The sequence below is a fragment of the Heterodontus francisci genome, chromosome 5, assembly GCF_036365525.1.
Source record: "Heterodontus francisci isolate sHetFra1 chromosome 5, sHetFra1.hap1, whole genome shotgun sequence".
NCBI classification, from domain to species: domain Eukaryota; kingdom Metazoa; phylum Chordata; class Chondrichthyes; order Heterodontiformes; family Heterodontidae; genus Heterodontus; species Heterodontus francisci.
In genome coordinates this window covers 18959691-18975325 of record NC_090375.1, presented here as the reverse complement: position 1 = coordinate 18975325, position 15635 = coordinate 18959691, and the positions used below count along the sequence as shown (strand labels likewise).

The 15635-nt window shown below is 41.3% G+C and overlaps 1 protein-coding gene across 9 annotated transcripts in view; it reads right to left on the bottom strand.

The window, feature by feature from the left end:
- LOC137369760 (intermembrane lipid transfer protein VPS13B-like) overlaps positions 1-15635 on the bottom strand; it is a 1379747-nt gene that overhangs the window by 26445 nt on the left and 1337667 nt on the right. For all 9 annotated transcript variants that reach the window (XM_068031169.1, XM_068031166.1, XM_068031168.1 and 6 more), the window contains 4 exons: positions 8693-8863; positions 3559-3729; positions 1871-1973; positions 1436-1685 (listed from right to left, as the gene is read on the bottom strand). In XM_068031169.1, coding sequence (XP_067887270.1) covers positions 1436-1685; positions 1871-1973; positions 3559-3729; positions 8693-8863 — 695 coding nt within the window. The remainder of the gene's footprint in view (positions 1-1435; positions 1686-1870; positions 1974-3558; positions 3730-8692; positions 8864-15635) is intronic.

The following is a 15635-nucleotide window of genomic DNA, read 5'->3' as shown; positions in this document are numbered from 1 at the left end:
TTAATCACCTTAAACAGATCACCCTTAATCTTCCATATTAGAGAGAATACAAGCCCTGTCTATGCAACCAGTGCAACGGGGGACATTCTGCCACTCCAACAGCTGGTCTTGCTGCCTAGTGAAAGTTGCACTCCAGGTGCTAGTGAAGGCATACCAAACCTGTTGGCAATGACATACCATTGATATAAAAACACCTTAAAGAGTTGCAATAAGTACTACAGACAGAATTTTCACGACAATTACTGTTTTCCGTTTACCCTTAACTCCTTAACCCAAGTTCCTTATTGTCACCTGTTTAACCAATGATGTATTACATTGAATTACATATAATGTACATCACAGAAACTGGCCATTTGACCCAGTTGGTCTATGTCAGTGTTTATGTTCCACACGAGCCTCTACCCATCCCTCTTCCTCTCACCCCATCAGCAGATCTTTCTATTCCTTTCTCCTTCATGTGTTTATACCCTAAAAATGCAGCTATGCAATTTGCCTCAACTACTCTTTGTGGTAACATTCTCATCACTCTCTAGGTAAAGACGTTTCTCCTGAATTCCCCACTGGATTTATTAGTAACTATCTTATATTTATATGAAATCCTTGAACCAGCTTAAGTTGCATCAAGTTGATACCACCTGCTCTTGTTAAAGTAACCATTCCATTGGTTAATGGCGTAACTTTATGTCATCAGCATGCACAACACTGATTTTTGAATCGTCAGATTGAAAGCAGTGGGAATGGCACAATAATGGGCAATATATATTAATGATCATAACTTTAAACCATTATTGATTTAATATGGGACTCAACAGATATAGGAAGTACTTTTGGTTAGTTACTTTGGAGAATTGCTTTAAGATGCAACCTTTGATGACTCAATTTCAACAAAGGGCCAGGTTGCTATAATCTTGAAAGCATACTGATTAGTTTAGAGAATAAATTTAATATTACAATTTCCTCTTTAATTCATTGCTAATAACTTGTTAGCCTATATCAAATGAGATCTAATAGGAAACAAAAGCTTAAAAATTAAACCTAATGGGTTCATGTGACATTACTTTGTAATTTTATTTTAAACTGATCAAACAACAGAGAAAGGATAGTCATATGAGCAAGTTTCTGTGCAAACTATGTATTTTACAAAATGTTAATGTAAAGAACTGTCTTCAATTTGAGGAACAGACAAGGTCATTACTCAAAATTTGTGTTGGCTGACACCAGGGATATGGGTCTTAGCAAGCAGGATATCTTGTGTTAATGTGAATGAAAGACTTGTCTGAATGTTCAACTATAGAAATATAGAGATTTACGATTTAAAAATCGTGGCAGTTTGGAAATGTTTCTCAAAGGATAAATAGGCTGCATTTAATAGGGTCCAAAAGTGTCCATTTCCTAGAACAGTTCAAATTCAGTTGTAGAAAGGATTGTGCCTTACCTCCGAGTCATATGATACCCTCTGTTGCTTGAGCACAACCTGCAGCAAGTTATCTTTCTTTGGATCCAGGCCACACTCAATCTCTGTGACTGGGAATGCCTGCTGCTGTGTGTCCTCACTGACACTGACCACAAACAATACCTCGGAGGTGAGCAACAAGCACCCATCGTACTCCTGGCCAGAGTTGCTCACAATAACCACATCCAAGGCCATAAAGACTTCAGGCCTGCCCAAAGACTGTAGCATTTTCCTGTCAGGATGCAAAATGTTGAACAGATACCATTAATTTTTTTTTCTTTAAAATTCCAGAACTGAAACATTTCATGTTAGAAACAAACCTTTCCAAGATAAATGACCTGTTAGTTTGATACAAAGCCAGAGCAATGTTATGAATAATGCCATCATAAAAATGACTGACTGCCAGAATACTCTTACCAGACGTATTTGACGTGGCTGTTTGGGGCCTGGTCAGTCTGTTGCTCAGTGGGGTGAAACCTCTGTTTGGGAAGTTGAGAAAGTCCAGCACCATGTAAAATACCTAGAGTAATAAAGACAAGATTCTTACTTCTACTTAACCAGGCAACCACACAGTGCTGAAATGATGTAATGTGTTTGGAACAGACTGATAGGGATATTCATCTCTTTAACCGCAATTACGTAAAAGGCAGAGCTATATTAAGTTAGTCTCATAAACGCTAAGGGAAGGCAATTGTACTCCTCTGGTTTGGTCGAAATAACAGTACAAAAACAACCACTTAAAACTAACATAGTAACAATGGGTAATTTCTATATACGATGACAACTACATTAGCTCAACATTCAAATATGATAATTTCCTTTGGATAGTATGTCTGAGCAGCATCGTTATGAGAAACGATCCCTCTTACCAAATATATCCATTACTTATTAAGGTTGCAGGCTAATCTTTAAACTAAATCAACAGAATTGCACTATTAAAATAAATAAAAAACATAAGTTTAGTATTCAAAACACATGTGGAGGTTGAGTTTTGTGGATAACGCGAGCTTTTCTCCTCCATCGTCACACAGGCTCAGGGCTCCAGGTTATATCAGCCTGCGAGTGGACACTTCAGAGTGGTAGCACTCTCACCTGAGTCAGAAAGTTGTGGATTCAAGCCTCACTCCAGGACTGGAGCACAAACATCAATGCTGCCTCTCCAGTGCAGTACTGAGGGGCCATACCCCAGGAGAGGAAGAGAGTGAACAATGGAGCATTTTTTCTCTTGCTGATGTTTAAAGAATATGACAGTATTCCTTCCTATAATCATCCTGAAGACCCTTTGTTATTGCAATTAAAATCCTGACTTACTTGCCAGTTACATCTGGGCTTATCTATTACTTAGTATGCCCATTGAGGCAATGATATTGCACAGGGAGATACTGTAAATTCATATGTGAAACTATAGAAAGATGTGTTGAGTTTATGAAGTAATTGTTATTACAAAGGAATTAGAGTACAAGAGTAAAGAAGTTTTATTACAATTATACAAGGCATTGGTGAAGCCATATCTGGAGTACTGTGTGCAGTTTTGGTCTCCTTACCTAAGTAAGGACATTCTTACCCTACAGGGAGTGCAACAAAGGTTTATTTAACTGGATCCTGGGATGAGGGGATTGTTCTAATAGGAGATATTGAGCAAACTAGGTCTATATTCCCTGGAGTTTCGAAGAATGAGAGGTGATCTAATTGAAACATATAAAATTCTTAACAAGCTTGACAGGATGCTGAAAAAATGTTTTCCCTGGCTGGGGAATCTAGAACAAGGGGCCAAAGTCTCGGAATAAGGAGTCGGCTATTTAGGACTGAGATGAAGAGAAATTTCTTCACTCAAATCTTTGGAATTCTCTACCCTGGAGAGCGGTGATGCTCAGTCATTGGGTATATTCAAGACAGAGGTCAATAGACGTTCGGGCCCCAAGGGAGTTAAGGGATGTAGGGATAGTGCAGGAAGGTGGAGTTGAGGTAGAAGATCAGCAATAATCTTGGTGAATGACGAAGGGCCAAATGGCCTACTCCAGCTCCTACTTTCTTGTTCTTATGTTTGCGAAGAGGTGGCAAGTTCTGGAAAGCATTTGATGAAGCACAGAATCTTCTATACTTGCCATAACCAGTTTGTGAGACGAGCTCGGCTGCCCCTCCAATTGGTTTGGTAAAAACTCCCACAATGCCTTTGCCAACACCAGAGATGACATCCTTGGCTTTGCGTCCAGCTGAAACCTCCACCGTCTTCTGGAAATTTTGCATCGGCTGATCCACTATACCAGCAATGGCACCTGGCAATGTCAAGAACAAATGATAAAGGTTCCAATCTTGCCTTTTCTACAAGTAAACAATTTTCACGCTATCTTGCAATCAAAGAAGACAACTTTGTAGCTTCTGTGTGCCGCCAATCTTGGTATTATTCCTTTGACCGAGGGCCAGGGGCATAAATACTGTGTCTCCATATTAATGCCACTTTATATTTGTTTACAGAAGGCACAACTTGCAGCGGCAAATATTTTCATAGAAATCATAGAGCAGAGAAGGCCATTCGGTCCATTGTGTCTGTGCCATCCCTTTGAAACAGCAATCATTTCCAATCCCCTGCGCTTTTGCCAAAGCCCTGAAAAATTTCTTTTTTAAGTGCATGTCCACTTGCCTTTTGAAAGTTACTACTGAATCCGTTTCCACCATCCTTTCCTTCCAATAGGCATTCATTCACATTCCTGTTTCCTAATCAGTTATCTTTTTCCCTCAAAGAAAGGACAGACAATGGCCTTGCTGAGATCCAGGGAAATTCATATAGAATCATGGATTCATTCAGTACAGGAAGAGGCCTTTCTGGCCCATTGTGCCTATGTTGCCCAATTAGTCCCACTTCCCTGCTCCTTCCCTTTGGAAAATAATGATTGAATCTGCTTCCACTTCCACCCTTTCAAGCAGGGAAATCCAGATAACAGCAACTCACTGCTTAAAAAAAATTCTCACCTCCCCTCTGACTCTTTTGCCTTAAATATGTCCCTGCTGATTATTGACCATTTGACCAGTGGAAACAGTTTCTCCATTTACTTTATTGAGACCCTTCATAATTTTGAATACTTCTATTAAATCTCTCCATAACATTCTCTAATGAGAAAAGTCCTTATAAAAATACAAACACAGTAGAGTCATAGAGTTATACAGCACAGAAACAGGCACTTTGGTCCATCGTGTCTGTGCCAGCCATCAAGCACCTACCTATTCTAATTCCATTTTCCAGCATTTGTCCCATAGCCTTGTATGCTACAATGTTTCAAGTGCTCATCTAAATACTTCTTAAATGTTGTGAGGGTTCCTGCCTCTACCACCTCTTCAGGCAGTGCGTTCCAGATTCCAAATATCCTCTGAGTGAAAAATGTTTCCTCAAATCCCCTGCCCCTTACCTTAAATCTATGCCTCCTGGTTATTGACCCCTCCACTAAGGGACAAAGTTTCTTCCCATCTAACCTATCAATGCCCCTCATAATTTTGTATACCTCAATTATGTCCCCCTTCAGCCTTCTCTGCTCGAAAGAAAACGACCCTAGCCTTTTCAGTCTCTCTTCATAGCTGAAATGCTCCAGCCCAGGCAACATCCTGGTGAATCTCCTCTGCACCCTCTCCAGGGCAATCACATCCTTACAGTAGTGTGGTGCCCAGAACTGTACACAGTACTCCAGCTGTGGCCTAACTAGCGTTTTATACAGTTCCATCATAACCTCCCTGATCTTATATTCTATGCCTTGGCTAATAAAGGCAAGTATCCCATATCCCTTCCCAACCACCTTATCTACCTGTGCTGCTGCCTTAAGTGACCTATGGACAAGTACACCAAGGTCCCTCTGAACCTCTGTACTTCCTAGGGTCCTACCATCCATTGTATATTTTTTTGCCTTGTTAGTCCTCCCAAAATGCATCACCTCACACGTCTCAGGATTAAATTCCATTTGCCACAGCTCCACCCATCTTACCAGCCCACCTATAGCGTCCTGTAATCTAAGGCTTTTTTCTTCACTATTACATCACCAATTTTCGTGTCATCTGCGAACTTACTGATTATACCTCCTATATTCACGTCTAAATCATTAATGTACACTACAAACAGCAAGGATCCCAGCACCGATCCCTGTGGTACACCACTGGTCACAGGCTTCCAATTGCAAAAACAACCCTCGACCATCAGACTCTGCCTCCTACCACTAAGCCAATTTTGGATCCAATTTGCCAAATTGCCCTGGATCCCAGGGGCTCTTATCTTCTTAACCAATCTCCCATGCGGGACCTTATCAAAAGCCTGACTGAAGTCCATGTCGACTACATCAACTAAATTTATATATCTTAAAATTCTTTGATTTTTGTCCACTTCCTGTCAACTTTTCTCATTATAAATTCTTGTGATCATGTTTGCAATATGAATTTGTCCACAAATTATGTCCTCTTACAAATGATATTGTAGTGCCTCAGTTTGGCATCTCCAAATTCCTTAGTCTGTACTGCAGGGAAGTGCCATGACTCCAAATAACTCTACTTCTCTGCTTCCCAAATTGCCATGTGTCATTCTACATAACTATAAACCATAAAAATACAGAATAAAAAAAGGGCCAAATGTATCAGGGGTAATTTTAACCTAACCTGGCTGGGCAATGGTAACAGATTAGCCATCTGCTTTACAACTAATCCCATTTTACTTTTCACTACTTCAATGTGTAAATCAAATGGAGTGAAAGTCAGGCAGATGGTAAATCGAGTGGCTGCTCTGATCCTGCATGTCTCACACTGAGCAGGTTAAGTTAAAATTACTCCCATAAAATAGTAACTAACTTATATCAACACACCCTAGTCCATGCTCCATTTATTTCCCCACCCACTAACCCTGCTTCAGCTGAAGGCTACACTTGGCCTCAATTCTGTGTGTGTATCGCCACTAGAGGTTGACTTGTATATAGAAAAATGTATAATGTATAATAGTGATAGGGCTTTTAACTTAAATCAACAGATAAATCAATGTCAACAGAAGATAGTTGGATCCAAAAATGGCTCAGTGACAGGGAGCAAAGGCTAATGGTCGATGGGTGTTTTTGTAACTGGATGGCTGTTTTCAGTGAGGTTCTGTAGGGCTCAGTACTGGGTACCTCACTGTGCATGGTATATATCAGTGATTTAGACTCAAATGCAAGGGGTATCATTAAGAAGTTTGCAAATGATACAAAAATTGTTTGTATGGTTAATAGTGAGGGAGAAAGCTATAGACAGCAGGAAGATAGTAATGGACTGGTCAGATGGGCAGAAAAGTAGCAAATGGAATACAGTCTGGAGAAGTATGAGGTTATGGATTTGGGAAGGCAAACAAGGCAAGGGAATACATAATTAACGGTAGGATACTGAGAGGTTACAGAGGGACCTTGGAATGCATGTACACAGATCTTTGAAGGTAGCAGGACAAGTAGATAAGGTGGTTCAGAAAGCATATGGGATGCTTTCCTTTATTATTTAAGGTATAGAATATAAGAGCAAGGAGGTTTTTCTAGAACACTAGTTCGGCTATAGCTAGAGTACTGCAGTTCTGGCCACCGCATTATAGGAAGGCTGTGATCGCACTGGGGAGTGTACAGAGGAGATTTACCAGGATATTGCCAGGAATGGAGAATTTTAGCTATGAGGAACGATTGGACTGGCTGAGGTTGGTTTATTTGGAACAGAAGAGGCTGAGTGGAGATTTAATTGAGATGTACAAAATTATGGAGTGGATAGAAGGACTTGTTTTCCTTAGCAGAGATGTCAATAGCCAGGGGGCATAGACTTAAAGTGATTGGTAGAAAGATTAGAAGGGAGTTGAGGAGGAATATTTTACTCAGAAGGTGGTAAGGATCTGGAACTTACTGCCTGAAAGGGTGGGCGAAGCATTAAAAAAAAAATCTTGAATATGTTTTTGAAGCGCTGTAACCTACAGGGCAACAGATCAAGAGCTGAAAAGTGGGATAAGGCTGCCTAGCTCTTTCTTGGCTGTCACTGACACGATGGCTGAATGGCCTCCTTCTGTGCTGTACATTTTCTACATTTACCATGTTTCAAAGAGGAAAATTCAAATTTATTCCACCGTCACGTTCTGATATTAGAAAATCAATGTTTACAAACTATGGTCCTTTTTAATTTAATCTATTAGTCTATTCTATTTACTAGTTCAGCATAATTTATTAAATTCAAGATTTCTTGTTGCCATAGAATCTTATTTAGTGTATATTCTGTTCAGCTCTGTAATTTTGCAGTCCACATTCTCATTTGCATCTTGGCGCATACCAGTCCGTTCAACTATTCGGGATACTTTAATTTATCACTTTTTAATATCTACTAGTCTAGACAGTCTAAATATCATAGTGAGTTCTTTCACTGCCTGAACCGCCCACTATCAAAATAAAAGAGCACAATACCTTTCCCTCTATGTAATGACCATGCCTGAAGTACATTGAGGAAATCAGCTTTAAATTTTACCAAAATAATGAGGAAGGGCCAAACTAACCACATTAAGGTTCCTTCATAAAGTACAATTCAAATAAACAATGACAAAGGCTTGAGAGAACTTTAATGTAAAGTCGTTCTCACCCTCCTCCTCCTTGCTGATTACCACCCTCCCAAAAAAAGTCAAATATCAAAGGCTGTTGAAGAAGGACTTTTATAAAACGGGTTTTAAAGCAAAAGAGTTTTCTATTAAAATGAACAGAATAGGCACTTTTCCCAGATAAATTCTCCTGTGTATTCACCAAACATGCCACACTGTGCAGCACGCCACAGACATGTAAATCAGCTTTGTAAACAAAGCAAGAGCACAGAACTACAATATCTTATTGAGATTAATAGATTCATTTCCCTGAAGCAAGCAGAATCATTTTGGGGCAGGCTGGGTCTGGGTTCCTTCATTATGAACTGATTTTCTTCAGGAGTTTACACAAAACTTAAAACCGTGTAAACTTATCTGAAGTGTTTTAACATAAACGGTCGACACATCGTAGACACATTTACAGTCATCAATAATGGAACCTACATTAAAAGGGACATCAGTGAAACATGGTCTGTTTTATAATGCATGGTTTTCAGTGATGGGGTTATTAGTCTTCTAATATTGTACAGATTCAAAAACACAACATGCAACGGGTTTGGAGGTCTATCTTCAGAATTTACTCTGATGAGCTCTTGAGGTTTACATGTACAATTTAGATTTATTATCAGGCTCGACAATATTACCCAGCAGACTGATTCCCAGCCGGGACAATCCCTGCCGCAGACCTTCCCCCAGGCTGTCTGGAAGTTGCCTCCGCCATTCCTCCTGTCGGTTATAGTGCTCTTCATCCAGGGATAGCCGATCCATGTTCCGGGCTAAACTTGTAGCCAGATTAGTGATCGAAGTCAGAGTACCTGAACAAAAATGCACAAACCACTGACTCAACACAACGCTGTAATTTTTGTTTTTACAAACTATATAGTTAGGTCGTAAAAGATCCCACAGCACTACTTATCCCGGGTGTCCTGGTCAATATTTATTCCGCAATCAATATCACAAAAACAGATTATCTGATCATTATCACATTGTTGCTTGTGGGAGCTTGCTATGCGCAAACGGCTGCCACATTTTCTACATTACCAGTGGCTACACTTCAAAAGCACTTCATTGGCTGTAAAGCACTCTGGAACATCCTGAGGTTGAGAAAGGCGCTATATAAATGCAAGATTTATTTTAAACAATATCACTGCTATAGTCAGATAAGAAATCAATCCCGCTCCTTCTGACATTGACCACAATTCAAAAGTATTCAATTGGTTGTGAAGAGTTTTGGGACATCCTAAGGTTGTAAAGAGTGCTATATAAATGCAAGTTTTTCTTTTTAATTCATGAACCTGTACAAGTTCACATAACTCGCTTGGACAAAGATGTCCAACAGCTCAAACATATGAAGCGATTTTATGCACAATGTTAAAAATATAACCAAGTTTGGAACAAAAGAAGACAAATTAAATCTGCCCTTTCCAACAGACCCAGTGCAATTCTGGATGGAATCAGCTCAATTTATTGCAACAGGGTGATTGACCATAGCTAAGGCATTCAGGAAAATAAACTCAGTAAAAATTACCCCTCTTATTGCAAAGATACTCAAGTGAAGATTCCACTGTATTTAACCCTATTATTATTATTAAGTTGTCACCTGTTGTATTTTACTGTTATAATTGGGATAGTGCAGACAGAACTAGAATCATGCTATTTGATCACCCAACATGTCGATCCTTGTGGCGCCCCGCTGTCCCACGTCAATCAGAAAGCAATCAGACTCATCATTAACTGAATGGCTGATACTTGACAGTCAAACAGCCTTTTCTCCTATTGCAGATAATTTTAGAACTAATAATCAAAATGTTCAAAGAATTTGTTTAAAAAAATTTTTATTTAAATTCCTTCATGGGATGTGAGTGTCGCTGGCTAGGCCAGCATTTATTCCATCCCTAATTGACATTGAGAAGGTGGTGATGAGCCGCCTTCTTGAACTGCTGAAGTCCATGTGGTGTTGGAACACCCACAGTGCTGTAGTAGTGCTAATTGCTCCCATGGTTTTTCTCCTGGGTTGCTCGCAGCCGTGTCCTAGAGTCTCTAGGGCAATTTTAGAAGGTTGGTAACCATATTTTGGTTCTGTGATTAGGTTTAAGGTAAATAACCGGCTTATATCTACATCATCCAGTGGTATGAGGGTTAATAAACCAGAGGGCTCAGATTTAAGTAATTGGCAAGAGAGCCAGAAGGGACTCAAGGAGAATTTTTTTCTTAAAGCAGAGTGTTGTTAAGGCTGGAATTTTGTCTTGGTGATAGGGGTCTCAATCACTGGCAAAAGTGCAAACCAGACCCCATGTCGCCTCCTCTGGGGAAGGCCCATTAAATCAAGTGTCAATTACACACTTAAATGGATGGCGGCGGGCCTTTCCTGGATCAAGGACCCTGGCGACGGAAGTCCCACCTGCTGAGAGCTGTCAGAGGCCGGCAGCTTTTCAACTGAGCAGGCTCCGGAACCAGGCCATAGCTAAGTCAAAACAGGAGGGGTTTTGTGGAATGGCGGTCACGGGGGTCGGCAGCAAGGGCAGAGGGATGGGTCTCACCAGTCCCTCATTTAGGCACTAAGTGCCTTTTAATGAGGACCCATCTCCACACCCTGGAGCCAGCAAGCAACCCACATGGGTTTGTTTGGCGTGGTCCCCATGCAGCGATAGGCCCACACGCTGCTGGGCTAATTCTAGCGGTAGCGGGATGAGGCCCTTAATTGAACATTGATTTGGGTGGAGAAGGGGTCCCTCCGCCACCATCCCTCCCGATTATATGCTCTCCCCACCTCCAAACCCGACGCGGGGGGAGAGCATAAAATTCCCACCAAGATGTGGAATATATTGTCTGGAAGGACAGTGGAAACAGATTTAACAATAATGTTTTAAAAAGAATTAGAAAAATACCTGAAAATAAAAAATTTGCAGGGCTATGGGGGAAAGAGCGGATTGTTACTAATTGGATAGCTCTTTCTAAAAGTTAATGCAGGAACGATGGACCGAATAGCCTCCTCTGTGCTGTATAATTGGTAATGTCACTAGACTAGTAACCCATAGCCCCAGGCTAATGCTCTGGGGACACGGATTCGAATCCCACCACAGCAGATGGTGGAATTTGAATTCAATTAATAAATCTGGAATTAAAAAAGCTAGTCTAGTGGTGATCAGGAAGCCATTGCCGATTGTTGTAAAAACCCATCTGGTTCACTAATGTTCTTCAGGGAAAGAAATCTGCCATCCTTACGTTGTCTGGTCTACATGTGACTCCAGGCCCACAGCAATGTGGTTGACTATTAAATGCTGTCTGAAATGGCCTAGCAAGCCATTCAGTTGCATCAAACTGCTACAATGTCTAAGAGAAGGAATGAAACCAGCCAGACCACCCAGCTTTGACCTAGGCACTGAAAACGACAACGGCAAACCCAGCCCTATCAACACTACAAAGTCCTCCTTACTAACATCTGGGAGCTTGTGCCAAAATTGGAAGAGCTGTCTGACAGACTAGTTAAGCAACAGCCTGACACATTTATACTCACGGAATCAAATTTTACAGACAATGTCCCAGACACCACCATCACCATCCCTAGAGGTGGCGGCACAGTGGTATAGACACGAGGGAGTTGCACTGGGAGTCCTCAACATTGACTCCGAACCCCATGACGTCTCATGGCATCAGGTCAAACATGGGCAAGGAAACCTTCTACTGATTACTACCTACCGCCCTCCCCCCCCGCCCCCCTTAGCTGATGAATCAGTGCTTCTCCATGTTGAATACCAATTGGAAGAATCACTGAGGGTGGCAAGGGCACAAAATGTACTCTAGGTGGGGGATTTCAATATCCACCATCAAGAGTGGCTCGGTAGCAACACTACTGACCCAGCTGGTTGAGCTGCTAGACTGGGTATGCGGCAGGTGGTGAGGGAACCAACAAGAGGGAAAAACCTATTTGACCTCGTCCTCACCAATCTACCTGTCGCAGATGCATAGCACAAGTGGTAAGTGTTACGACAGAGGCGGGAGTAATGCACAGTCAATTCAGTCCCACTACTCCACGGGTCACAGCATATTATTAAAGTTTCCCACCTACTGGAAATTAGCCAAAATAAACATTTTATTAACCCCCAAAAATAAAACACACCAAACCAGTTATCTTTAAACAACAATTAGGGTTTCTGTAACCAATTTTTTCCTTAGGATTCTCTGCAATTTTGAATTTCAACAAATATTCAAAATTTACTGAATTTACTTTGTGGTTCAACAGACAACTAACTAAAAGAAACAATAATAAAAGCAAAATACTGCGGATGCTGGAAATCTGAAATAAAGGCAGGGGGTGCTGGAGCCATTCAGTGGGTCTGCGGCGTCTGTGGAGGGAGAAGCAGAGTTGACGTTTCGGATCAGTGACCTTTTGGATTATACTTCATGGTGGATTTTCTTCATTGTTAGTTCTGTTTATGGGCGGCACAGTGGTTAGCACCGCAGCCTCACAGCTCCAGCGACCCGGGTTCAATTCTGGGTACTGCCTGTGTGGAGTTTGCAAGTTCTCCCTGTGTCTGCGTGGGTTTTCTCTGGGTGCTGCAGTTTCCTCCCACAAGCCAAAAGACTTGCAGGTTGGTAGGTAAATTGGCCATTATAAATTGCCACGAGTATAGGTAGGTGGTAGGGAAATATAGGGACAGGTGGGGATGTGGTAGGAATATGGGATTAGTGTGGGATTAGTATAAATGGGTGGTTGATGGTCGGCACAGACCCGGTGGGCCGAAGGGCCTGTTTCAGTGCTGTATCTCTAAACTAAACTAAACTAAATTAACTATTTATTCGTAAATTAAATCTTAAACAATACTGAGATAAAGCTATGTCTGAAAAGACTTTATAACCTCTTATTCTTCCTACCCTCATGCACATACACATACATTCAATAACCAAAGGTTAACTTGTTTTAAAAAATTATGTTTTAAATTAGAGCTGTTTCTTAGGAATAATAAAACAACTAGGTTGTAAGTCTTGATAGGTTGCTTTCCCAAGGCAGTGAGATGTCTCAGAGTTGAATAGCCAGATGCCACTTGAAGTCTCCAGGTGAGTTTGATGAACAGTCGGTAATGGATAGGCACTCACGGCAGTTTGGCTGCAGCAGGCATCACACAGATCGTTCAACAAGGTGTAGAACAGCAGGTCTATTTAGATTTTGAATTAGCAGTCTATCAGTAGAAACTTTACTGAGTTTCCAGAACACTCAGAAACAGAAAAGACAACAGAAAGTCACTCCTGGGACAGAGACTTCTTAGAGACAGGAGTAAAAACGAATTTGCTACCTCAAACAATGCAAAGATTTCTTTTCAGGGGTCTTTTCCCCTTTAGGTGAAATACAGCCTGATTTCCTGCTGAGAGAGACAAATCCTTCCTTCAAGGAGAGCGCGTTTCGCTGGTCTGCCAGATCAAACCGGTTCTAGCCAGTCCTTACACACAGTCAAATTGATACAATATGGCATGTGACCTCTCTCTCTTGCTCTTGTTTAGGAACAGGCTAGTAGCTCTCACACACTTATCCCACAGAATATAAAACTACTCTCATTCTTAAAGGCACACAGATCCCCTTTAGTTTTTTAAACGACAAAAAAAAACACATCCATGACACAATTAACATTCATGCCACCCAAGTGCCAGGCAATAACCATCTCAAACGACAGAGAATCTAACCATCTCCCCTTGATGTTCAATGGCATTACCATCACTGAATTCTCCACTATCAACATCCTGGGGTCACCATTGACCAGAAACTGAACTGGACCAGCCACATAAATGCTGTGGCTACAGGTGCAGGTCAGAGGCTGGAAATTCTGCAGCGAGTAACTCACCTCCTGTCCACCATCTATAAGGCATAAGTCAGAAGTATGATGGAGTACTCTCCACTGGCCTGGATGGGTGCAGCTCCAACAACAATCAAGAAGCTTGACACCAACCAGGGCAAAGCAGCCCGTTTGATTGTCATCCCATCCACCACTTTCAACATTCACTCCCTCCACCACTGATGCACAGTGGCAGCAGTCTGTACAATCTGCAAGATGCACTGCAGCCACTCACCAAGGCTCCTTTGACAGCACCTTCCAAATCCGCGACCTCTACCACCTAGACGGACAAGGGCAGCAGATGCATGGGAACACCACCACCTGCAAGTTCCCCTCCAAGTCACACACCATCTTGACTTGGAACTATATCGCCATTCCTTCACTGTCGCTGGGTCAAGATCCTGGAACTCCCTTCCTAACAGTACTGTGGGTGTACCTACCTCACATGGACTGCAGTAGTTCAAGAAGGAAGCTCACCAGCACCTTCTCAAAGGCAATTAGGGATGGACAATTAATGCTGGCCTAGCCAGTGATGCCCACATCGCCCGAGCGAATAAAAAAAATTGTTGGTCAGCATGGCAGTGATCTCATTCATATCTGCTCCTCACAAACATCTTTCCTCCAAGAAATACCAGTTGACTCCAAACAACAACTGAACCACCAGCAACTCTGGAAATTTCCATCTTCCTGGACTAACCTTTAGTGCACACACATACTGTGACACTGAATACCCCGTATAATACAGTAAGAGTTACACAGATGCCAGCAATAGATTACTGTAAAATTAACCTGAAGCAAAATATACATTTTTTATACAAATAGGAAAATTGTTAAACACTTCATTTCTACTCCAATTGCCCTCCATTTGTCTTCTAGTCTCTCTTCTCCCATAATTATCTCTATTTTTCTTTAGTATAATTTCTATTCTTTTGTTCTTAACATTTCTTGCAAATTTCTGATGTACTTTACCTTACCTTTAAAATTAAAAGCCACTTGTTGTTACTCAGCTTAGTTTCACTTAATGACTTTGACCGAGTATAAAAGATTAAAGGGTGATCAAGATGATTAAAGGAGTTGATAGGATAGATAGAGAGAAACTACTTCCTCTCGTGGAGAGAATCCAGAACAAGGGGCATAACCTTAAAATTAGAGTTAGGCCATTCAGGGGTGATGGCAGGAAGCAATTTTTCACAAAACGGGTAGTGGAAATCTGGAACTGTCTCCTCTGAAAATTGAAAAACTGAGATTGAAGGATTTTTGTTGGACAAGGCTATTGAGGGATATGGAACCAAGGCGGGTAGATGGAGGATTGAAGAATCCTTGCTGTTGAAAAGCAAAAGTCTGTATAAAGTGGTCCTGTTGCCTCCTGCATTTATTTTTAAGAAACCCTGAATGTTTGCAGAAACCTTGTATCTTTAAAAGGACTTCTGCATCGGATGTGTAACAAAGAACTGACACCTGTTGCTGCACACCTGATGGAAGACCTATGTGAAGCTTCTGCAGTTGAATTTCTTCGAACGCCTACCCAAAACAGACTGTTCATCAATCTCATCTGGAAAGACTTCTAGTGGACGCCAACTATTCAACTTTGGGACACTACACCAAACCACAGGACTTCTTTCCAGATCTTTGCAGTATAAGCTTTTTTTTTATTTCCTTCTATTTCCTTGTAACAGCTGGAAACAAAAATCCCTTTTTCCCAGTTAACCGGTTTTTGGAAGTATGTGCATGTGGGCCAGGATAATCATATGGGTCTTTA